General features: G+C 43.3%; 1 protein-coding gene across 3 annotated transcripts in view; it reads right to left on the minus strand.

Annotated features, from left to right (window-relative positions):
* The window catches only part of MDGA2 (MAM domain containing glycosylphosphatidylinositol anchor 2), a 1,075,710-nt gene that overhangs the window by 54,536 nt on the left and 995,076 nt on the right, over window positions 1–26,098 (minus strand). For all 3 annotated transcript variants that reach the window (XM_068254164.1, XM_068254163.1, XM_068254165.1), the window contains exons 11-12: window positions 8,512–8,689; window positions 4,591–4,611 (exon numbers count right to left, since the gene is read on the minus strand). In XM_068254164.1, the coding sequence (XP_068110265.1) occupies window positions 4,591–4,611; window positions 8,512–8,689 (199 nt within the window). The remainder of the gene's footprint in view (window positions 1–4,590; window positions 4,612–8,511; window positions 8,690–26,098) is intronic.

Raw genomic sequence — 26,098 nt, forward strand, 5'->3', positions numbered from 1 at the left:
TTTAGGGTTTTTGGTTTAGTTCCCACTAGACTGCTTATAAAAACTGGCATTTTGCATGGTAGAGTAGGACTCACCAGATTGGGGACACTTTGGCGCAGTTGGTGAGCTTAAGCGCGTTAAAGCGTAACCAAGAGCCCCTGTCACTGTTTTCCTGTTGTGTGCTGCAGCCCCTCTGTACTTATATATTTCTTATGGAGTCTGGGGACCTCCAGCGCTGCGTGCATGCTTTGCATAGAATTGCATAAAAAAATTTGGTTTGTGCTGCTCACCCCTTGGTAATTTATATATATATATATATATATATATATATATATATATATATATTTATTTATTTATTTTTTTTTACCTTAAACACTTTAGGGTGAGAGCAATTTTCAGCACTGCTCCCATTAATTTGCCAATAACTAATCATACCTAAATGATCTACATATTGTTTTTTTTTTCAGGACAAATTAGGCTTTCAGTGGGCGAAAAATGTGTTTAGTAATTATCTTGTTTTCTATGCATTGTAAAAGGAAAATATGGGGAAAAAATACAAAAAAAAAGCTTTACAATAAACTGTGCTAACTATAAGATAAACCCACAAATTGTATTTGTTTATCCATACTGGTTATTACCTTTAGGTTATGTTCCTAGTACAATATATGGTGATAATATAGCATTTGGAAATAAAGGTGTCTTTTTATTTTTTTATTTTTGCTTTCTCATTGTACAGTGTCGATGATTACAAGACCTTATTTGCAAAAATAATAGTAATATACCCTTGGCTATCCAAGGAATGGCTGGGGAAATTAAGCTATGAAGGTTTTGTGCTCAGAACCCCTCATAGACATCCCCTAAGTGGATATCCCCTCCTGAGAAAATGCACTTTCAGCACATCTAGGTTCCTGAACATTAATACCAGCACTCAGGAGAATAGAACAAACTGGTAACTTTCATAATCAGGATCACTGATAAGAGTTTATCTACTACAGTCTCCATAGTCTTTGTAGAACACAAACCCAAACACTAAAAACACGTTAAAAAACACATAGACATATAAGAAGTATGTTTGTCTCATAGTAAAATGTGCTGTAAATTACTTAATTCCTGTGAAGGTGTCACCTACAGCAGGTATTTACCAACAGGTTTTAGACTACTCCCTAAAGGGATTCCCAAGATTTCCTTTATTTTCAGAAGCTCTCACTGGATGGCAGTGACAGAGCCTTACCACCAGAAGAAGCAGGCAGGTTGGTCACTGGTCAGTATCTTTATATAGGTCTTTGTCAGGGAATCTGTTTGAAAACTAGAAAGGAAACTTTGAGGAACTCCCTTTAAGAGATGAACTGGTCCAGAAGGTGTCAGTAAGACATTTGGGGCTGCCAGAATATTAATGTCTACTGTAAATGAAAGCAAGGAGAAAGACATTTTCAGTGCATAGTACACCAGGTCAAATATTCAGCTTACTGTATATGTACAGTATATGTACACATGTATTTTACATTTTAAAATTGTTCACAATACTGGTCTTAATTCTACCATGTCACGACTGCTGTCTACATTTTAACTAGTTAACACATGTCACTTTTTATGGCTTTTGAGGCATAAGCTTGGTTCAATGAACTACCAATCAACAGCTGTCTCCTGGGTGGATGTTCTCCGAATACTAATGGCAGAGAGGAGGCCAAAACTATTTGGTAGGAGCACTTAAAATGTACGGACACAATTCTCTCTATCATTAATTCCACAGGTCTGGCTATTAACCTGGGAAAGTGTTCACTTGAACTGAAGGAGATAGTATTAACGATTCATTCTCCATAATGGTGATATAAAAACAGACTGTATCAAGGAAATGGCTACTGAGAAGGTCAAACTTTCTTTTTCAAGTTGGTTAAATGATCTTTACTTTAATGTAGCTTTAAATGCTTTATATGTTAGCTTGATATCTCAAACCTTTTGCATCTTCTTGAATTATGGAATTTTTGATCAGATGACTATCACTTGGTACAAGGGTTTAATAAGAACATGGGGTGGTCAATGAGATGCAGGATTATGCATATTTTGTATGCAAATTTATGCAACTTGAAAATGAACCAATCAAATTTTATCTCAGCAGGATTTGATTGGTTCATGTTCAAGCTGCACACATTTGCATACAAAATTTTCATAATACTGCATGAACTGAAAATTATTTGCATCTCATTGACCATCCCTAATAAGAACTAAGTGGCCACAAACAGAAGATATTATGTAATTAGTACTAAGTAATAAGTTCCTTAAAGAGAATCTGTATTGTTAAAATCGCACAAAAGTAAACATACCAGTGTGTTAGGGGACATCTCTTATTACCCTCTGTCACAATTTCGCCGCTCCCCGCCGCATTAAAAGTAGTCAAAAACAGTTTTAAAAAGTTTGTTTATAAACAAACAAAATGGCCAGCAAAACAGGAAGTAGATTGATGTACAATATGTCCACACATAGAAAATACATCCATACACAAGCAGGCTGTATACAGCTTTCCTTTTGAATCACAAAAGATCATTTGTGTGTTTACCTTCTGTCCCCTTCTTCTCTCATGCACTGAACATTACAGGCTTCCTGCAGACAGCTCTGCCTGTGCTTGTGTTTGTAATTCCTCAGTATGTGTCAGCCAGCTACTTTCACAGCCTAACAGAGGAGGATTTTTATCCAGCTCTCTTCTATCACTGATAAGATAGCAGAGAAGCTGCTGGCTTATGTAAATAAAACACACACTGGAGTGTGCATAGAGGAACAGACCAGCATGGAAGAGTTGGCAACCTTCCAGACACAGGCCGACAAGTCTGACAAGGGAAAGATACATTGATTTATTACAGAGACCGTAATAGTACAAAGTGCTGCAGTGAGCCAGAACAGATTAGAATAGGTTTAGGAACTTGTAGGATGGTAGAAAAAACGTTGTAATTTTTGTTACAGAGTCACTTTAACAACCAAAGCTGTTATATGCATACCTGTTTACAATGTTTATATTGCCCAACCAAACTCACACATTCTCTAGCAGTTATGCCAGACACATTTATTTATAATTATCCAATGTTCTCCAGCTGGCATAGTGCATGTAAAATGATTTAAGGATACAATTTAACGTTAATGATCATGGGGGTTCCCAACTGTCCACCAGCCCTAAGTGGACATTTTGCTGTCTAGCAGGCTTGCATACAGGGTGTGGGCTACCAGTCTGCCCACCCTAACGTAATGGTGAGCACTGGTCTTCTGGGGCTGGATGATGAGAGTACTGGATGCAATATTTTTAACTTAAAGAGAAACTCCAACCAGGAATTGAACTTTATCCCAATCAGTAGCTGATACCCCCTTTTACATGAGAAATATAGTGCTTTTCACAAACAGACCATCAGGGGGTGCTGTATGACTGATTTTGTGCTGAAACCACTCCCACAAGAAGCTCTAGGACCGCGGTACTTTTGGCAGTTTGTTACAATGTAACAAGGTTCACAGACAGGAATTAGCTGTTTACAGCTGTCTCTAACAGCCAAAACAGCTAGCAGCAGCTACATAACCTGCCCACAGTAAAAATGTCACTATGTAATAAATGTCAGAATGTAAATCGGGGAGAAGAAAGATTTTACAATGAGCGAACACTGACTAAATCATTTATACATAATTATTGTAAAAATGAAGCACTTTTTTTATTGCATTATTTTCACTGGAGTTCCTCTTTAAGCTATAGTCAGTGAAAGATATAAATGGAGAAAGACCAAGAGCCCTTAATAGTGTAGTATGTAGCTATTTAAGGAGTTTCAGAATGAGAACAATGGCATGGTACTCACAAGTGCGGGTTACCACAAAGGAAACCACTGTATGAACAAGTGGGAAGAACAAACCCGACTTCACTTGGGTTAAGAAGTCACTCTCTGTAGCAGAGGAATTTCGGGTTGATACCCCTCCACTAAGGGCGACAATAGAAGCTGATAGAATCAAACAGCAGAGGCACCAACAAGTAAATATCTGTTGCAATGGGCATATTTGAGTTTTTGTCCGATTAAAGTTTTTGTTCTTTGAATCCAAAAAATCCTTTTTTTGGATTCAAGTCCACCCCTACCTCCTTTTAGACCGTTTCAACATATTTTATGCTTGTTGGCTCCTCTGTTCTTCAGTTATAGCCAGAGAAAACTTGGATATCTCCTTGGGAAATGCCATCGTGGACAGTGCAGAGCTAACAACATTTAGCTCAGCGATATATAAAAGGAATTACTTTTTTCAAAATTTGACACTACCCCCCTACCACGCATGCACTGTTTACACGTGTTGCTATGGTAATGCTCTCGCGCTATCAGCGCAGTGAGCGTTACTAGGTTCAGTACAGACCGGTAACATTATTGCATGGCGTGCAATATTACTGCCCTTTTCTGCATCAACCCCATTTAATCTATTCCACTTCCGGTACACTTTAAGCAAAAGCTCCTTTACGTTAAACAGGCATACAAGAGTTAAAACGTAGGTGTTCTAACACATACAGTATATACAGTATATTAACAAAGGAATAAGCAAAAGGAAATTGGAAAAGGGAAATAAACATTTATTCTGTATAACTGGAGCTTGTATGATACTTACGTAAATGTGGATTGATGGGAGCTGGAAAAGAAGTAACAAAAACAGATTAATAGCGTTCGTGAAAACACAGCGACTGGATCTCAAATTAATAAACACAACACATTTCTTATTTATTCAGTAATATATAGAAATGTATAGACTAAACAAACTGTTACAAAGCTTCCTGCTGTGGCTTCCAATGCAAACAACACAAGGGCATAAATGTTTAAGGGACTTCTGCTACAAAACAGAAATTGAATGGCTGCACAGATGTATGTTAGCTGTAGGTAGAACCTGTTTTCTCTGCCAAGTTATGATTATAGACTCATGATGATCCTCCCAACTCTGCTATTACTGCACAGCCTAAAGTGAATGGCATCTACTGTATATAAAGACAACTTGAGAGATGGATTGTACAGAGGCGCCAGTAAGGATATAAACGTTTTAAAAACCGCTTTACTAAAAAACAGACATTACTATAATTCACAGTAACATTTATTAAATATAAACATAATAAACATGTCGTGATCCTGCTTCATCAGGCAATGAATTTAGAGAATGCAAAATAGGTCTGTAACGTTTGAATGAATGATTGAATGAATTATAGTAACGTTTCATTATCGGTTTTCTCTACGTAAGTCCACCATACTTCCCCCTTTTAAACGGTTTTTAAAACGTTTATATCCTTACTGGCCCCTCTGTATACTTACCTTACCTACAATCAGTCTAGTCCACCCCTGGTAGAGGGGTGTATTCCCATACTTTTTCTATCTACAGAGAGCGACTTCTTAAACCTGAGTGGGGTCAGGTTCTAATTCTCCCCACCTGCCTTTCCAGTGGTTGCCTTTCGGCAACCTCTGTTTGTGAGTATAACTATTGTTTTTTATATTCACTACCATTGATTTGAATTACTACACTATATTGGGCTCTCAATTGCTTTGTCTCTTTACTTCAAACTTGAGAGATGGAGACCAGATGACCTTTCAGGAAAACCTAGAATCCAAAAAACAAAGAAAAAGACCACCAATATAGGTCTTCAGGGGGAAAGCCAGCACCCGCTTTGGTTTGGGCTCCCAAGTAGTGATGAGCACAAATTTTGCAGAGACCTAATTTTGCATTAAAATTCACAATTACAATATGAAATCGCAATGCAACATTACGGGAAAAATCATAATTAATTTAGTCTGTGATTGTAATCATTAGTAAGTTCGCATCATTTTGTGCCGATTTTAGTGGTTAATAAGCAAAGCCCTCACATGTGCTATTGGCAACAAAATTGCTACATATGGAGAATAGTGGGTACAAGTTAAGAACAAAATATTGCAAAAAAAAGCCCTTGTAGTAAGAAATCGATTTTACAAATACAAAAGGAAAAATAGTTTTTAAACTATTTTCTTATAGGTAAAAACCTATATGCCATTGCATTTTTAAAATCGATTTTCTCAAAAACTACAAGGCGTTTTTGCACAATTCTTTTTTTTTTTACTTTTCCTGAACATATGTAGCAATTTTGATGACAATAGCATGTATGGGGGCTTTGCTATTGACCGCTAAAGTTGGCACCAAATTACGCAAAATTATGCAAAATTACGAATGATTACACAGAATCAATTGAATTTACAAATTGTAATTACATGTGGGCGTAATTGCAAAAATGTACACAAAACTGTGTGTAATCTTAAGTAGCTGAATACAACCATCGCTACTCCCGATTCTGTAGCTGCGTTTCAGTTGCCTATTTTGATCCCTTTAACATCCTATAAAGGTTCTCACTAACAGTACAACTTTCAGCAAAGAATCACCCAAATGACCAGATGTAAACAGAAATAAAATGTTGTTTATTTCACCATCAATAATACGACCCGTGCTTCCTAATTATCACAAATGATTATAATAAACAGGTTTTTGATCGATTAAATTGTTGATCGTTGTGATAGGCTGACGAGGTGAGGATGGGAGGGAGGAAAAATTAATAAAAAAAATAAGTAAGTTATTAAAAAAAATAAGTAAGTTATTAAAAAAAGAAGAAAAAATACTTACAAAACAAAAAACAAACATTGGGGGAGCGATCAGACCCCACCAACAGAGCGTTCTGTTGGTGGGGAGGAAAAGGGGTGGGGCAATCACTTGTGTGCTGAGTTGTGCAGCCCTGCAGTGAGGCCTTAAAGCTGCAGTGGCTCATTTAGTAAAAAATGGCCTGGTCACTAGGGGGGTTTAACACTGCGGTCCTCAAGTGGTTTAAACTCCTTGTTAGGACTGTGTTGAGCAGTGATGGTCGATGAGATGCTATTAATTCTGGCTTGCATGCAAATGCAATACAAGTTGAGTGCAGCTTGGAATGGGGCAAATCAAATGAACTTCTGTTGATGTTGATCCAATTCCAAGCCCTATATAGTTTGCATTAACCACTTAAGGACCACAGGCTTTACCCCCCAGTGACCAGGCTATTGTTTACAGATTAGGCCACTACAGCTTTAAGGGCTCACTGCAGGGCCATACAACTCAGCACACACACCAGAGCTTTCTGTTGTTGGGCTCTGATCGCTGCTGAGTTGCTTGTTTGTTTATGCTTTTGTTTGCTTGAAAATCCCCAAAGCCCGCTGTTTTTGGCCTATAAGGCCTTCGTCAAGGAGCAACTTGACAAAGGTCTTATAGGCCGAAACAGCGGGCTGTCATTGCCCTTTTATTGCTAGATGCTGCAATAAACATCCACTGAGCTATTTAACCTTGTGTGGTGCCGGTCCTTTGGGGATTTTCATTGTTTGACCCCTTGGTACAGGGGTGAGGACCAGGCACACCATTCCTTTTGATTATTTTCTGTGGTGCTCCTGAGCTGTCGTTTTTGCTTTTGTTTGCTTGTTTTATTTATTTGTTTTTTTTTAATAATACATTTCACTATTTTTTCTTTGTTTTAATCCCCAGCCCTCCCTCCCCCCACCAGCGAATCTCCGCGATCGGCTGTCACAGGCATCAGCCTATGACAGATGATCACTCCTGTGCCTCCCAGCAGGACAGCCGTGTCACACACGGCTGTCCCCAGTACAGCACTGCCATAGATCGCAGCGCTGTACATTGTAAATAGAATAGACAGCAATCACCGCTGGGAGACTGATGACGGAGCACAGCTCCGTGCACACACGGCCTCCGGCAAAACCCCACCCCAGGACTTCACACCAATTGGCGTTGAGCGATATTGGGGCTGTTGCCGCATCCACGCCAATTGGCGTGGAGCAGTCTGCAAGCAGTTAATCTTGGATTTCTAATAGGCGGATCTCATTGACCATCTCTAGTGCTGAGTACAGCCACTGTATGTACACAGGATGCTTGAGATGTCCTTCTAGCCTGAGCTGCCTACATTGCTGGGCTGGATTTCTAGAAAGGCCACAAAAGGTCTGAGCCTTAGGCAGCTGCTGTCCAAGGAGGTATCTGAACATGAAAATTGTTTCTACATATGAAAGAGGGGCCTGAAAATGGGGAGCAACACATGAAAAAAGGAACGTGATTCCTAACAGAGCTCTGAGTTTTTAGGAAATACATCAGACTTGACTTGGCCTAAGGAAGTGGGTTTGTATCCACGAAATGCATAGCCTATGCAAATAAAACCATTCTTACAAATCTTGTTAGTGTCATTTGAGAGGTAAGCCACCTCTACTCTATTCTATTCTATTTAGTTTTTTGTCAAACTTTTATCAATCCTGGGCACCTTTTCACTCTTGATGTGCCCATAAGAGAGCTGTTCATGAAAGAGAGGGGCTGCATACATGGATGTTACACATGGAAGAGGGGCTGCACATGGAATAGGAGCGCGCTGCACATGAAAGTGGAACCACAACATACTTGGTCTAAAGGCACAAAAAGTATAAATCTGGCCTTGCTACATAGTAAAAACAGCCCATGTACTTGAGGTTATGCAATGCACTTCTCAAATATATCTCCACTTACCACTGTACTTGATAATTCTAATAGCCGAATCCCCCTCTCCAAATCTGTTGATGGGTGTTAGACGGATCTCATACGGTTCCGGCTTTACAAGTTTGGTCAAATTGTTGGTGATTAGCTCTCCTTTCTTCATATTTCCCTCCACAGAAATCTCTGTCTCCCACCAGCGTTGCTGTCCCGCCTGTGAGATAAAAATATACAAACAATTATTATAAACTTGCAATTAAAAAGTTCTCATCACCTTCATAGATCCTGCGGTAACTTATCTGATTGTTAAACCAGCAAAGGATGTTCTAGTCAGAATGTCAGCTCTTCACACTTAAACTTAACAAAGCACCATTTTAAGAACCTAGAGCATCTTAATAGCACATTAAATATGCATGCCAACAATGCGGCTCATTAATAAAAAATCCTTCAATTTTACCTTTTACATTTAAAAGTTTAGCAGAGGGTTTTATTACACTGCTTCCAAGGCCTGTCTGACCTCAGAAGTTTCAGGCAGATAAGGACTGATAATATTTTATTGCACACAGAGCAAACTAAAGTTTGCATCAGCGGGAGGGATTGGACACTATGGGCCTGATTCACAAAGCGGTGCTAACAGTTAGCACCGTGGTGAAAAGCCCTTTATCACGCCTAAACTCTGTTTAGGCATGATAAGTTTAGGCATGATAAGTTTAGGTGTGATAAGTTTTTAGGCGTGATAAGTTTAAGCACCAACTGGGTTAGCACCGCAGTGCACAGCTGATCAAAAGTTTTGCGCTAGCAAAGTCTGGTGCACTTTGCATAGAGTTTAATGGCGCTGCTTTGCGTGCGGGACTTTGCATGCGATCTAAACTTATCTAAACTTAGCATGCCTAAACTTATCATGCCTAAACTTATCATGCCTAAACTGAGTTTAGGCATGATAAAAATGGTTATCACGCCTAAAGTCTTTAACTGGGTTATCACCGCTTTGTGAATCGAGCCCTATGTTTCAAAGACTTAAGATAAGTCACAGATGCTACGTTCACACCTTTCCCTGGATAAATAAAGGGCAGCCAGAAGGGGAGGGGGGGACATGGCAGCTCCCATAACTATTAGAAACCAGGAAAAAAAAACAAGCGCTGCTTGGTTCCCTTAACCTCCCTGGCTGTCTGATTCCTGATTTTAGGGTCTAAAAGCGGTACAATTTTTTCATGTGCTTTTAGACCCTAAAGGCAAGGAAAAATATATACCACAAGAGAGCCTGGAGCAGCCCCTGCACTTACTCACCTCCCTGGGCTCCAGCGCTGCACTTCTGCTTCCGTCCTCCCGGTGGCACTGTTAACCCTATGGTGAGATCGCCGGCTGTCACTAGGGGCGATCCCACTAGGGGGATGCAGAGCCTCGGAAGAAAAGGAAGAGGAACTGCCACCAGCGTCTGGATCGCCCGGGAGGTGAGTGACATTGCCCGCTGCACACAATGCTCTGCATGGACCTCCCGGCAGCTACCACGAGTGTAGTTTGGGGTTACCGCTCTGAGCTGCGGTTTTCCACCCCGAGTCTAGCTCATGGTTGCCAGTAAGGAGGTCAAATTTGAAACAGCAATACTTATTAAACCATCTGTATACATTTCAAGTATTTTGACAAGATGTATTACATAGACATACCTGTATTTTCTCTGGTGGTGACTGCTATAATCACCATAACACCGTTATTATCTTTTTTTAGAGATGGGATCGTGTAGTTTGATCAGCGAACCTTTAGAGATAAGCGATTCTAAATTTTATAAGACACCTTGTGCAATGCTTTAGCTGCACCACTCGGCAGCTCTCTTTAAGATGGGTGGTCTACTTTAAAATGTATGGTGTACCACTTTACACTATTGCTCACATAAGATTTGTATGGATTTCATATGCAATATGCAGACCCATATTCTTTTGTAAGCCTTCCAAATGTCCGTAGCAACCCGCATGGATCCCCTGCATGCCATCTTCTCCAATCATTAACAGACATGAGACCCGGGAGGGGTAGGACTGACTCCCGTCTTATGCTGGATGTCCGCGTCTCGTCTGATGTGGTGGAACGCAGCTTGACCAAGCATCTAGGAGGACGCGAAACAGCTGTCGGTAGTCTCATTCAGTGCCCGTTACACCCCCCTTGCTTTAAACGACTTGACAATACGGAAACACATTTGCACTGGATGATACAATAAACTCGTTTATCCATGGACGGATAGTGCACATGCTTTTCTCTTCCCACAAGAAGGTGACTGTTATAATGCTCCACATGCAGTATGCTCACTGCAAAATCTGCTCAGCATTGCTGACAACTGACATTAAAGTGAGCATGATTAGACACATTTATCAGTACACATACCCATCATCCTCATGGATGTGCAGAATGCCTCCTTCCTGTGTAATGAATGTGTTGGGAAGGGGGGGTGGGGGGGTGCTGAAGAAATGCTTGAAATTCTAGTCATTGACTTGCGAAGACCTCCTAACCAAAGCCATACGCACACAGAAATATGAATTATGAGGTGTCTCTTACACTTGATTCACAGTGGTCCATTGAGTACGAACTGCACTGGAGACTGGACATACACTTTAATACAAAGCCTGCATGCAGCAAGTTAGAATAACATGATCAGTTACAACACAGTAGTATTGCTCGGATACAATCCGTGATCACGGCATAGCCATGATTCACAAGCATTTTTTCACTATCCGACATCGTGATCCAAATCCGTGATCTGGAAATGAGAATCAATCATGGAATTAGATCACGGATGCGGCCATGATCACGGAAAAAATAGCCATGATTAGAAGCTGAAAAGCTGCTGACTTCAGCGGTAAATAGCAAAGCCCCCATACATGATATAATACCAAATTTGCAGGATATATTAAGTAGAACACACAGTATTGTGGACAGGCCCATAGAACTGTATGGTCAGCCCTTCATTCATGTGCAAGCTCCATGTGCACCCCCCCAATAGTTCTTTCAGTTCCAAGTGCGTGTTTCTGTGTGTACATAGTTGCATAGTTATTTGGGTTGAAAAAAGACATACGTCCATCAAGTTCAACCAGAAAATAAAGAGCCACGCTCTTCCCGGGCCAGACCCCCATTCGTGAGTCTCGATTAAAGTCATCTTCTGTATGTAGAAGAAGTTCTTTCCATGTCATACTTACTCCCCTGAGGCAGCAGCTCCCCTAGGCCATGGCCTGGCTTGCCTTTTTACAGAAATATGGCCCTGTTTACACTAAGCCATAAAATATTGCCAGGTTTCCCAGTAAATTAACTAGAAACGTATTTAATCTCCAGACAGAGTGTGTGCTGGTGCACTCCAAGAGCGCTTCAAAAAAAGCGCTTGCTAATGTCTTTGTATGGGATGGATCACACCAAATCGATGTGATTTTTTTCCCAAATGCAAACGTGGGTCCTGCAGCGTTTCTGAGGCGATTCAGCCTCAATGTTAAGCATAGGAAAATTGGAAAACCACTCTAATAATGCTAGAACAGAGCTATTTCCCAAGCATTTTTTGTAAAGCTGTTCACTTCCAGCTCAAACTGTATGTTATAACCAGGTTTGCTTAGGGAGCACCACAAAGGCAGAGAAACACAAGACAGGATTTGAATAAGTTTAAACACACGTTTATTATAGAGTGTACCAGTGAAGTAAGCACAGCAATGCAGACTGATAGCAAAATCCCAAGCCACCGCAGTCATAAACCCAAACCACCCCAGCCTATCTATCTAACTAATGCAAAATATACAATGCAAATATATACAATATACAGAGTACACAGGACCAAATCAGCAAACAATAATAATCATAGTCAAACAAGCCAAGTTCAGCTGTGACAGATAAGTACAGACAAGATATCAGGGAAACAAGGATCACATCAAAAGAGACAGTAGACTGGAGAGGCCAGGCAGCTCCTCAGGGCAAGGAAACAGAAGTTCTGGCACCTGCTGCAAGCCAGAGCATTGCTTATATGTCCTATTGCCTGCTGAAACAAATCACAGAGGTAACAGAAGGGTGGTGACCTCTGCTGGTGGAAGAGAGTCCATACGTATGGTTTATTGCGCCATCTGCAGGTGAGGTCAGGTATAAAAAACAATACATCAGAGCCACCTGCTGGTGGCTGGTGAAATAACTGAAAAAGTCATGCATTTTCTGCCTCCAGCAGGAAGAAAAAGGCCTCAATTCACTAAGCTTATCTCCTGTCTTTAATAACTCTTCTAGAGTTGTTACCATGGTGATAAGGCATGTAGTATTCAGGAAACATTTTACCTCAGGCAAACCTAAAGTTAACTCTTCTGTCTTTAAGTTAACTCTTCAATCCTTAAAATAACTCCAGAGTTAAAGACAGGCTGTTTATTAACTGCATGTGAAAATAACTACCGAGGGGGTAAATTAACTACAGAGGAGGTAAAATAACTTCAGAGGAGATAACTTAACTACAGAGGAGGTAACTTAAGGAATGAAGAGATAAGATAACTCTCTCTTATGTGGAGGTAAGTTTTTTCTCTTGCCTTATTATCTCCAGCATGATCCTAGTGAATCGAGGCCAAAGACAGTTCCTGACATTGTGCAAAAAATTTTAAATTGCTAAACCAAAATGCACCAAAAATCACTAGGCATACCTAGAAAATTGCTAGGCATATGCCTGAAATTGCTTCAAAAAACACTAAGTGTTTGCGATTATGCTAGCGTTTTTAGGTGTGCACTGGACCTGAAAGATATTTACAAAGGAACTGTAACCAAAATAACAATAAATAAAACTGCATTTTGTTTTACAAAATTAATTTATAAAATATTTATCCAGTGTTGCCCATTGTAAAATCTTTTCCCTCTGTGGTTAATTTTATGAAATGTCTCACTGTACTGCCAAGTGATCTCCACGGAATGCTTGTCTACTGAGAGTTTTAAATCCAGTACAAAAACATAGCTAGTTTCCCAAATACTTGGGGGATACCCCCCATAATAAACAGCCTAGGTTAAAGGACTTATGAGGCCAAAAGCACTAAAAAAGTAAAGTACCTGCATGATGTTTAAATGCACGGCGGCCATATTAGGAGAGGCAGGAGAGCCCGACCCGGTCTGTGGGGTCGCGAGCGGCACAGGGGGTGATTTCACTAAGGGGACCCGGCGGAACTGCACGGAGGGCGCGGATGGCGTCCTCCGTGCATTTAAACATCATGCAGGTACTTTACTTTTTTAGTGCTTTTGGCCTCGTAAGTCCTTTAAGCCTCAGTGGAAGGGCGGAGCTACATACTAATACATAGAAATATAGAGCTATAGGAAATATTTCTGATGTTCTGAGGCCGAAACCAGAGTGCAAAAGTGTATATCCTGAATAATTTACTGCATTCTACTATATATCATTACAGTTCCTCTTTAACAACACCCAGCTACAAAATGGCATATGTGGTGTTGACATATATTATATACATTTTTTAGCTCATTTACTACAGTTAACATAGTGATGTTAACTTATCTTAAAGGGAAGGTCCAAGCAAAATAAAAAAAAAATGTTTCACTTACCTGGGGCTTCTACCAGCCCCATGCAGCCATCCTGTGCCCTCGTAGTCACCCACTGCTGCTCCAGTCCCCCGCTGGCAGCTTGCCGACCTCGGAGGTCAGCAGGCCGCATTTGCGTACATTTTTATGCATTTCCGCTAATGCAGGAACATTAACACATACATTTTTACGCGTTACTGGCTCAATGCGTACATTTTTACGCATTGAACCAGTAACACGTAAAAATGTATGTGTTAATGTTCCTGCCCTAGCGGGAATGCGTAAAAATGAATGCAATGCGGCCCGCCGACCTCCGAGGTCGGTAAGCTTCCAGCGGGGGACTGGAGCAGAAGTGAGTGACTACGAGGGCACAGGATGGCTGCATGGGGCTGGTAGAAGCCCCAGGTAAGTGAAACATTTTTTTTTTTATTTTGCTTGGACCTTCCCTTTAAAGGTGAGAAAAGTTTACTTTGCTGTTACACTATCTAAGAATATGATACAAAAATCCCCAAAGTAAAATGTATAGTAAGATTTTATTGGAAAGCAGAACTGAGCATCTGAATTCAGCTGCACAACAGGCACAAAAACTATTTATTTGAGCTCAAAGAAATATGCAGGTTAGACACACTTCCACCCACCAGCTCCAGATAATGTCAAGCAGCTTTCCAGCCCTAGAAATGACCTTCGAATATGTCACCGCACAGTTTCATAATACATAATTACACATGCTTTGGATAGCACAAAGACTAAGTGGCTAACACTTTAAGAAACAGGACATTTCATTACTTAAAAAAAGCTTTTATGAATCTTCCATTAGAGTACTTTGCCTAGGCAAAAATGTCAATATCTGCTCAAGGGAGGCTGTGGCCCTGATTCAGTTAACTGTCCACCTTAGTTTTCTCCTGAGAAATGTTTTCTTATCTTATGTACAAAATACCTTTCCAGCTCCTAGCACATAAGAAAATACAATAAAGTTAGCCTAAACCTAAATTGGCCATACTTACCAATTCAGATTTCAGGATGTGGATTTCACATCCTAAAAATCCCAGGATTTGAAATTCACCTCCTGTACTGAAAATCACCACCGCACATTTGTGCGAGTGCGTGCGCGCTCCCGTCGTCACAACTCATGCAAGTGTTTGTGCACGTGCGTGCACCTGTTTAAAGGTGAATGATTGCTGCTGATGATTTTACATATATTTTACGATATTAGAGTAGGAAATCCATGGAAATAACTAGAGATGGTAAATTAGATGCTAAGATTTGTTTTATGCAAGTCTGTGAACCTTAGAAGTTGACGAGTTAAATGCAGTATCTGAGTATTTTGATTGGTCTGATTTCAAGCTGCATACATTTGCATAAAACTAAAAGTTTTAATCAATGTGCAATTATAAGCATCCCATTGACCATCTCCAAAGATGATTAGACTGAGGTTAATCATATGTTTACACCAAGGGATGATACGAGGGCCGGATTTACTATAAGGCGCTGTAGGCATGTGCCTACAGGCACCTAATGATGGAAATGTGGCTGACACCCCTCCGCTAGTGCCTCCCTCTCTCCTTACCTATGTAGAGTCCCTAATAGAGTGTAAACGTTACTTACCCACCTCACTGTATTCCACTGATGAGATCTCCCTTCAGTCGGGGACACCACTAGCTACTGAAGGTACTTTTGGCTACCTAATGCTAAGGGACAGTGAAGTCTAAGGTGTCAGAACATCTGTGCCTATCAGCTCCAGTTATGTAAATCCGGGCCTGGATAATACTTATTAAATGTAAGGAATAAAAAGTACTTTTCATTAATTAGGCATTGAGTTGTGTAAGTTATAAAAAAGACAATCGCACAAGAGTCTTTAACATAATACTTTAATCTGCAATATCCAGAGTGGGGAGCAGCAGCCAACTTTGTATAGACAAGTATAAAATATAAAAATGTGGCCTGCTCAACAAAGTATAATCCAAATTATTATTATTTATTAGGTTGTCAAAAAGTTAAAAATATGTGAAAATACAGGGAAAACACAGCATGCAGACAATAGCATAACCCTTTGTGCAAAGTAGTTGTACCCTAAGAGAAAAACAAAAACACAGATACTGGAAGCCCCTTAGGAACAGGCACGTGCAGAGGGGGGTGCTCTGGGTGCCCAGGGCACCCCCCTTTTAAAATCTTCAAAAAAAGCCCCTCTCGGTGCGCAAAATAAGCCCCGCCCGACTGCAATAATTCCCGCCCACCTGCGGGGAGCTCCGCGCCCGCCTGAGACACTTTGAAGTGAAGAGGCCCAAACAGAAATCCTAGTGTAGCATACTGACCTCTCCCTCCACCTAGGACCCATACTGACCTCTACCTCCCCCAGCACCCATAGTGACCTCTCCCTCCACCTAGTACCCACAGTGACCACTCACTCCCCTAGCACCCACAGTGACCTCTCCATCCACCTAGCACCCACAGTGACTTCTCCCTCCATCTGTGATCCATACTGACCTCTCCCTCCCCAGTACCCACAGGGATATCTCCCATCACCTAGCATCCATTCCACAGTGACCTCTCCCTCCACCTAGCACCCACAGTGACATCTCCCTTACTCAGCACCCACAGTGACCTTTCCCTCCATCTAGCACCCACAGTGACCTTTCCATCCATCTAGCACCCACAGTAACCTCTCCCTCCCCCAGCACCCACAGGGACCTCTCCATCCACCTAGCACCCACAGTGACTTCTCCCTCCACCTAGGACCCATACCGACCTCTCCCTCCCCCAGCACCCACAGTGATATCTCCCATCACCTAGCACCCACAGTGACCTCTCCCTCCACCTAGCATCATCAGTGACCTCTCCCTCCCCCAGCACCCACAGTGACCTTTCCCTCCACCTAGCACCCACAGTGACCTCTCCCTCCACCTAGCATCCACAGTGACCTCTCCCTCCCTCAGCACCCACAGTGACCTTTCTCTCCACCTAGCATCCACAGTGACCTCTCCCTCCCTCAGCATCCACAGTGACCTTTCTCTCCACCTAGCACCCACAGTGACCTCTCCCTCCACCTAGAACCCACAGTTACCTCTCCCTCCACCTAGCACCCACAGTGACCTCTCCCTCCCCAGCTCTAGCAGTGATCCTGCCTACCCCAGCACCCACACTGACCTATCCCTCTCCAAGCACCCACAGTGATCTTTCCCTCCCCCAGTGGCTACCTTCCTGTCCCCTGCAGCACCCACAGGGACCTCCCAACCCAAAAACAGCACCTACAGTGATCTCTCTCATTGCCAGCGCCCACAGCGACCTCTCCCAACACCCAGCATCCACTCCCTCCTCCAGTAACTACACTGACTATCCCAGCACCCACCGTCACCTACCCTTCCTCCAGCACCCATACTGATCTCTTCCTTCCACGGCACCCACAGTGAATTACCCTTCCCCCAGCACCCATACTGACCTCTACCTTCCTAAGCAGCAACTATGCCATTCACAGCAGCACCCATAGTGACCTCCCCTTCCTCCAGCACCCACAATGAGCTCTACCTCCCCCAAGACACACAGTGACCTCCCCCAAAGGACCCACAGTGACCTACCCTTCCCCCAGCACCCACACTGAGCTCTACCTCCCCCAGCAACCACACTAACCTCTACCTCCCCTAGCAGCAACTATGCCATTCATATCAGTACCCACAGTGATCTCCCACCCTCTGCACCCACAACAATCCCACCAATATTCAGCACCCACATTACACTCAACCAGTAACCCCCACTATAGCAAGCACACAGTACTTGCACCCTGCACCCAATACTCGCATCTGGCCTCAATATGGCACTTAGTACTTGCATCAAACAGCCACATGACACCCAGTACCTGCACCCCTTCACCCTATAGCTGACACCCAGTACTCACACCCACACCACATGGCACAGTACTTGTACCCAGTCCCAACATGGCATTCACTACTCACACCTGCACACTGCCTTCACATGGCACCCACTATCTGCACTCACATAACTAGTACTAGCACCCAAAGTACCTGTACACAGAACCCACATAACACGCAATGTCCACCCATAGCTAGCACCCAGTGCAGGCATGGCACCAAGTATTCGCACCTATGTGATACCCAGTACCTGCACCCAACACCCACATGCTTCATCTGCAGTAGTTCCAGTTGCACTAAGCCTCCACTTTGTGCCCAGCACCCACACCAAACACTCACATATCACATCCAGTACTTGCACCCAGAATTCACAAGGGACTGAGTACCTGCAATCAACACCTTTATGATAGTTGATACACACCCATACAGCCAGAATCCACATGACACCCTGTGTCAGCACCCAGAACCCACATGGCACCCAGCATCTGCCTTTAGCACCCACATGACAACAAATACCCTACTATCCAGCATCCATTACCCATATGTCACCATGTACTCACTCCCAGTACCCACTTGGCACTCAGTAATTGTATCTAAGACCCACATACCCCCATAATCAACACCCACATGGCACAATACTCGCACGTCACCAATTTCCAAAGCCATTATATGCACCCAGTACCCGTCCATGGCCAGGACCCAAATAGCACCCAGTACCCATCCTTGGTCTGAAACCATATGGGAGAGTACTCTGCCATGGCACACATCCAGACCACACATGACACTCCCTACTCACTCATGTCCAACACTCACATGTCTCCCTGTACCAATTCACACTCACATGGCACCCACTATTGTTTATCACCATCTGCTACTCATTCAGCACCCAATACTGCATAGCACCCACTGCAAATAAACACCCAATACAAACTGGACCTTGGTACCCACAGCAGCTTGACACAGACTGTACTTTGGCATCTCATCACCCACTGTAACTTAGCACAAACTGAACCTTTGCATCTTACCACCCACTGTATTTGGGCACCCGCTGCACCTTGGCACTTACTGCAGTTTTGCACCTACTAATGCTTAGAAACCACTGCATTTTGGTAACCACTTATTCTTTGCCTGAAAAGAAGCTTGGGTGTTGATCAAGAGGGACAGAGGTCCCAGTAATGAAAGGTGAGTCTGTGCCTCAACTGTGGGCTCCACTGTGCCCACTCTAACCCACTAACAGTGGGCACCTATCACTGCTGATTTGAGGGTGGTGGCGCCAAAAGAGTTGGTTGGAAGGAGACACAAAGTCTGCTTGATACTGCTATAAAGTTATAAGTATCTGCAAGTATCTGCACCCATGCCTAAAATTTCACCCAGTACTCACACCTGCACACAGCCTCCACATGGCCCCCACTATCTGCACCAAGCACCCACTTAACCCATACCCGCACATAAAGTACCAGCACCCAGTACAGGCATGGCGCCAAGTATTCACACCCATGTCAAATCCAGTACCTGCACCCAGCACCCACATGACATCCAGTACATGCACCTAGATCTTACATGGCACTAAGTACTTGCAATCAACACCCGCATGACACTCGATACCCAAACATAGCCAGAACCCACATGACACACTGTACTCACACCCAGAACCCACATGGCACCCAGCATCTGCATTCAGCACTAACATGACAACCAATACCCCCCTAGCCAGAAACGAGGAGGGGGGCATGCGGGGGAAGATGTTGCCAGGCCCCTTTTTTAAATTTGAGCACCCCCCACTTAAGGACCCTCTGCACGGCCCTGCATAGGAAAGAACAATTATAGGTACTCACAAGACCAGTTTCCATGTCTTGTCTTCCAGGGGACTAACTACATTGAGCCGGGCCCACCCCACAGAGATCTGTCCACTGCCCAAGGCCGAATATGTACTTTTTGTGCCTCTAGGCAAAGTATATTGTGGTTCCCCTTTCATGTGCAGCAGCACCCCTCCCACTCCATGTGCAGCCCCCTCTTCCATGTGTATCAACTATGTATGGCAGTCCCTCAACTTCCTGAACAGCTCCTTTGGGCATTCGTTTCTCTTTCTCATGTGCTGCTCACCTTTTTCAGCTTCCTCTTTTCTTACGCAAACCTGTACCTGGGGGAGTGGGAGCGCACGATTTTTGCCGACGATGGTCTCTCGATGTACCTGTGCCACGTTTTGATGTGGCATAGGTACATCGATGACATCTTTATCGTTTGGACGGGATCCTTGAGTGATTTGCGTTCTTTCGTGGGTGCTATTAACCGTAACACGAGGAACTTACATTTTACGCTAACTTACGATTTCAGCAAAATTCCATTTTTGGACACCTGGATATTGATTGATGATCAAGGCCGCCTGTCGACGGGTCTCTATAGGAAGGATACTGCTACAAACGCCCTTCTTCGAGCTGATAGCTTCCACCCCGAACACACAATTCGGGGTATCCCTGTGGGCCAGTACCTCCGTGTGAAAAGAAATTGTTCGGAAGCCTCTACCTTTGAAATGGAGGCAGCAAACCTACGCTCCCGTTTTAGGGAGCGAGGGTATCCGGACAGTCTCCTGAGAAGGGCATATCAACGGGCGACTGCGGCTGATCGCACGTCTTTGATTATGAGGGGCAGGTCTCGGAGGGATGGTAGTGAGGATATACGATTCTGTACCAAATATTCTGCTCAACATAAAGAAATGGCGCGTATTTTTGAACGCCATTGGTACATTCTGATCAACGATCCTAAAATCAATCCTCTGGTGCCATCGGAACCTAAAATTGCCTTTAAGAGGGCACCATCCCTCCGGGACCTTACAGTCAGGAGTCATTTCCGTGGGATTGAATCCACACGTCCCCATTGCAGAGTGACTGGCACATACAGCTGTGGTGGATGCGGTATATGTCGATTTCTACCTGTTGGGAGGGAAGTTGTACTGCCCAATGGACATCGTTGGCGATTGCAACATTTTGTTAATTGTAATACCCTGTTTGTGGTGTACCTCCTTTTCTGCCAGTGTGGGGCCTTCTACATTGGCAAAACGGGACGTGATTTGAAAAGTAGGATTGGTGAACATCTTACCAACATTAGGAGTATCACATCCACTACACCTGTGGCCAGGCACTTCAAAACGATGCATGGGGGCGATTACCGTGGCCTACGAGTCATTGGTCTTGACCGTATACATACAACGATTAGGGGAGGCAACTATGATCGGTTGCTTCTTCAAAAAGAATCCCGATGGATTTTTGAATTAAGAGCCACCGACCCCCCGGGTTTGAATGATTCAATCGGATTTTCAGCATTCTTACCCACTTAACCTGGATCTATATTGATTGTGGGTTATCCACATTCATCTCCCTTCCCTGTATCCCGGTCCCTCCCTTGGTGCTGTTCCTCCCGGTTAGTTCTGTGCGCCCTGTGTCTGTGGGCGTATTGCTCTTGTCGGGCTTTGTTTTGGGTTCTCCCTCTGCGGCATGGCTGCATATGACGCAATTGATTTTTTGATAACCAACACTTCTCCTTGTTCAGTGAATACTATTTGATTTGGGACTTTTTGACTCAATGTTTGGGTCATTCTGACTTTTGTCCCATAATTATTTATTAACAAACTTCGTGTGTCCATGCGTCGGCTCCACTTAATTATGGAAATTTTTTTTGTTATCTACATGTATCGCTGTGATGTGGGTGATAATCATTACTTGAGCCGATTGTGTGTGTTATGTGTTTGAGTGATGTCTGTCTGGGCCCCCCCAGCCGTGGCCTTTTGCCATCCCTCACCACCAACCACCAGTGTGTGATGTTTTACACGCAGGAGTTGTTTACCTCTGTATCCACTCCTCCTGGTGTTCGATTGGCTCTTGGCCCGTCCGGGAGGGGGATGACGCGCACGCTTGCCGTCTTGACGGCGGCGCTGTGCGTATTTAGACAGCGCATGATGACGAGATGAGCCACGCCTCCCTTTGAGAAAGCCGGAAGTGGCCGGCGAAACATGTCAGGGTACTTGGCGTGACTCTGGCTACCGCACTGCCGCCCTGCCGGGCCTGCCCCCTGCTACTCTCTGCCAGTCCGCTACAGCCACCTCACGGTCCTGCTGTGTCCAGTGCTAGCCACTACAAGCAGTGGCGGGAAATTACGCCTGGGAACCCGTATCTGCATCAGCAACATCTGATCTTGGTGAGACTCCTTCCTGGTTCCTCCCCTAGCCTTGGGCCCTGGCGGTGGGTTGAGGAACCTTGAGCACAAGCAGCCATCTCAGAGTGCCGTCGCCCGGAGTGGGTACAGTATATGGCTTTTCATGCAATCCATACACCTGTGAACTAACTCTATGCTTGACCTATATGCGGATTTGCTGCTACAGTCTACCCTGCTTGCTTAAGCCTTACCTATTCCTGGACCTGAACTGTATCTGGTCATCTGCTGAATCTTCTGGCTGGCAAATTAACACTCTGCATCTGTTGCTTCTACGGCACTATTTACAACTTTGCTTATGCTAACCTTCTCTGAGCAGGACACCAATCATCTGCTACATTGATACGGTTATTTTTGAACCTTTTTTGGGGGATCCCTAACCACACTAGGTGGTTCAAACTAGGAGCGGTGGTGTGTGGTGATGTAAGAGAGTTGTGGTGCGGTGTGTTCTGGCGAGCGGCTGATGTGTGGGCTGTTTTTAGGGGTAACTCTTTGGGTTTTTTGACAATAATTAATAAAGGTTTTGTATTTTTATAATTCTTGTGTCTATAGTGAACTTATTACACATGCCTCCCAACCCCCCCTTTCCCTTGATCTTTACGCTATTCCTCTTTTATATGTTACAACCCCTCTTTCATGTTCAGGTGCATCTTGGGCTGCAGCTGCCTAAGGCCCAGGCCTTTGTGGCCTTTCCAGAAATCCAGCCTTGCCACTTCCCCCAGTATTAACATCCATAAAGGGCATCACTCCTGTTTTAATGCAGAGCAGCAGTGGCAGCAGAGCCACTACATGCGCTACAGCACCCCTGCATGTCACGTGACTATAAGTAACGGGAGTTGCATGGTGCTCTATGGTGCCTGTACAGTGCAGAGAAATGCGGAAGAGCTGTTCCAACTCCAGAAGCAGGCAATGTATAGCTCCACTACTGCTCTGCATTAGGTACAGAAGTGCCCCCCCCAGCCCCCAGGGCTTCTGTGATAATGGGGATTGTAGGGGCCATTTTTATGCCCCAGCCATCTTCACTATGGTGTGGGTACCCCTGGTCTTCACTAAATGGTCAAGTCACACGCCAACAAAAATTATGGAGTTCTGAGCATGTCACCTTCACTGGGAAATAGTGGGGGAACTAGAAACTGAAACTCATAGGAGAAGGTGCCCCCAACTTCCTGCTTCATCAGATCAAATGAAAGATTCTGTAAGTAGAGGATTGGCTTGGAGCACCTTTTAAACGGGTTTTAGATTTTTTTTCATTGGGGGGGGGGGGGGGGGGGGCATCCTCCCATGAGTTTTAATTCTATGTACAAACTCACTAACTCACTCTTAAAGCAATCCTGAAGCGAAAATAAGAAATAGAACCTTAAGGTGGCCACACACCATGCCATTTTTTAAATATCTGTTCAATTTAAGAATTGCAATCAATTCTGACTGATTGTAACATTTCAAAAATATGACAAATGTACCACACACCTATGTTCAATTTTTTTCCCCAATCATCATAAAAATGATTGGATACTCTGACAAAATTGCTAGGGTGTGTATATTAATAAATCGGCAATCTAACACACACCATACAATCTTTAGAAAGATTGAAGAAAAATATCTGGCATTCCGGATCGATAAAATCGAAGAAAACGGGAAAGATTTTTTCGGGAGATCCGATCGTTTTTATCGAATTACTGTAAAATCGGATCATTTTATTGTATCGTGTCTGGCCACCTTTAGTAGCAAAGAAAAAAGTGTTTTCCAGTACAGGAAGAGGTAAACAAAAAAAAAACTTCAGTTGTTATCTATGCAAAAGAGCTTCTCTGAGCTCTTCAACCCAGTGGGTCAAATACAGTTCTGTTTTCTGAAGCACTTAAACAGCCTAGAAACTGTAAGTGACGGCTTAAGATAAGTTTTGACTGCAGGACAGTTCAAAGGGTAATTATTTCTGCTTTGTTTTTTAGTTTAAAAGTCAGAATGTGCTCTTAAAACTGCAACTGTGACAGTATGATGCAGTTATAAAAAAAAAGCTATATAACTGAAAATAAAAATATGAGACTCTTTTCTTTGCTACTAATGTTTTATTCGTTATCTGTACTACACATAGTAGTAGTTAATTATATGATACGTTTTTTTCCGCTTTAGATTTGCTTTAAAACAAAGCTTGCCAATCTACAAATAAGCTGGTAGAAGTTATTATACTTAGTACTGGAGAGATGGACACCAGAAAAACGGAGAGTTTTCTGCCGTCCATGTTTGTGACCATATTTTAAAGGCACTTGCACTGACCTGAAGAAGCGGGCTGAGACAAATGAAACACATTGTCCTGTTAATCATGCTGAATAACTCATTTAATTTAAACTTTTTACATTTACCCTGTGGTTTGGGCTCTTACATTTGGAGTGGTAAAAACACCTTCCTCCCCTCTATTATTTTTTGTTTCATTGCATTACCTATTTTTGAGCGCCTCCACCGCCCCTCCCCCCAGGTTTTACACATATCTCCTTTGGAGGTGTTCACCTTCCGGGTGTGGTGTTATCTACAACCAAGAAGGACTAACCAGGAGTGCTACCATCCAGTTCCAGTAGGACCTGGAATACCGAGCGATATACGGTGGTTGCAGAGACTGCAACACATCTTTGTTTGTATAAATATTCTTATACTTCCCTTCAATCTAACATATAATAACCGACAAGACTACACCATTTGGCTCCTGGTCTCTCCTTGTCATACAGGTGTCCGTGGTATCCCGACAGTGACCACATTTTCTTCTAAAAGTGATTATACTTGGTTGAGCAGGCCAATTCCTTCTTTTCTTTTCTGAGTTGTGTAACTAAACGACATTGTCAGGATTTGTCACCAGTCATAATAAGTAAATGCATTTTCATCAGATCAGCAAATTGTTTTAATGCTTTCTGGGATGCTTTATATTTTGCATTAATGGATTTCTCATAATGCATCATGAAAGTGGAAAGTCGCAATTATTCCTGAAGAATGTCCATATATTAACGGGAAATCTAAATTTAATTTTGGAGCCTTTTTAAAAACTCAATAATAGACTTGATCTCAGAAGAACTTCTTGCACATTTAATATTTTTTGGACAAAAACCAACACTTTGATTTCCGCATAAACCTTTTTGTTTCTTTTGCTGTTAGCACATCAATAACTGTCATGAATATGCCTCTGCAGACCAAAGTAGGTTATTTAAGCATAATTAAGCAACGTTTAAATTCCTGTATTACAAGAATATTGACCGCTGACCAGACAAAGCAGGCGATTGAGCACATAGCCCATTATTATCATTGTTATTAATTGGATTTATATAGCGCCAACACATTACGCAGCGCAGTACAATAAATAAGGCTACAGACATTGACAACACACAACAGACAATAAGTAATAAGGTACGTAAATACCAGATCTTACACTGGAGTAATAGTCTCATTAATTCAGGTCCACGTTACTACTCTGTGAGTAGATATTCACCTGGCAGTTTTTTCACGGTGAACAAGGGGTGTTCGCGTTTGCCCCCCCTCAGGCGAATACATGGCATATTCAAGCTGTTTAGAAAACAGGATTGAGTTTGACTTAAAGGGAACCTTAACTGGCGAGCAAAAAAAAATTCACTTACCTGGGGGCTTTCCCAAGCCTCCCGCAGCCGTCCGGTGCCCGCGCCGGTCCTTCGGTGCCCTCCGGTCTCCCTCCGCCGCTAAGTTTCGTTTTCGGATGACTGCCAGTCGTCCTCGGGCCTCTTCCGCACTCCTCGTCGTAAACTGCAGTAAAGCGCGTCCGCATGACACGTTTGGCGTCATGCACATGACGCGTTCGGCGTCATGCGGACGCGCTTTACTGCAGTTTACGACGAGGAGTGCGGAAGAGGCCCGAGGACGACTGGCAGTCGTCCGAAAACGAAACTTAGCGGCGGAGGGAGACCGGAGGGCACCGAAGGACCGGCGCGGGCAACGGACGGCTGCGGGAGGCTTGGGAAAGCCCCCAGGTAAGTGAATTTTTTTTTGCTCGCCAGTTAAGGTTCCCTTTAAGGCTCATACACACA

Source organism: Hyperolius riggenbachi, chromosome 9 (genome assembly GCF_040937935.1).
Source record: "Hyperolius riggenbachi isolate aHypRig1 chromosome 9, aHypRig1.pri, whole genome shotgun sequence".
NCBI lineage: Eukaryota > Metazoa > Chordata > Amphibia > Anura > Hyperoliidae > Hyperolius > Hyperolius riggenbachi.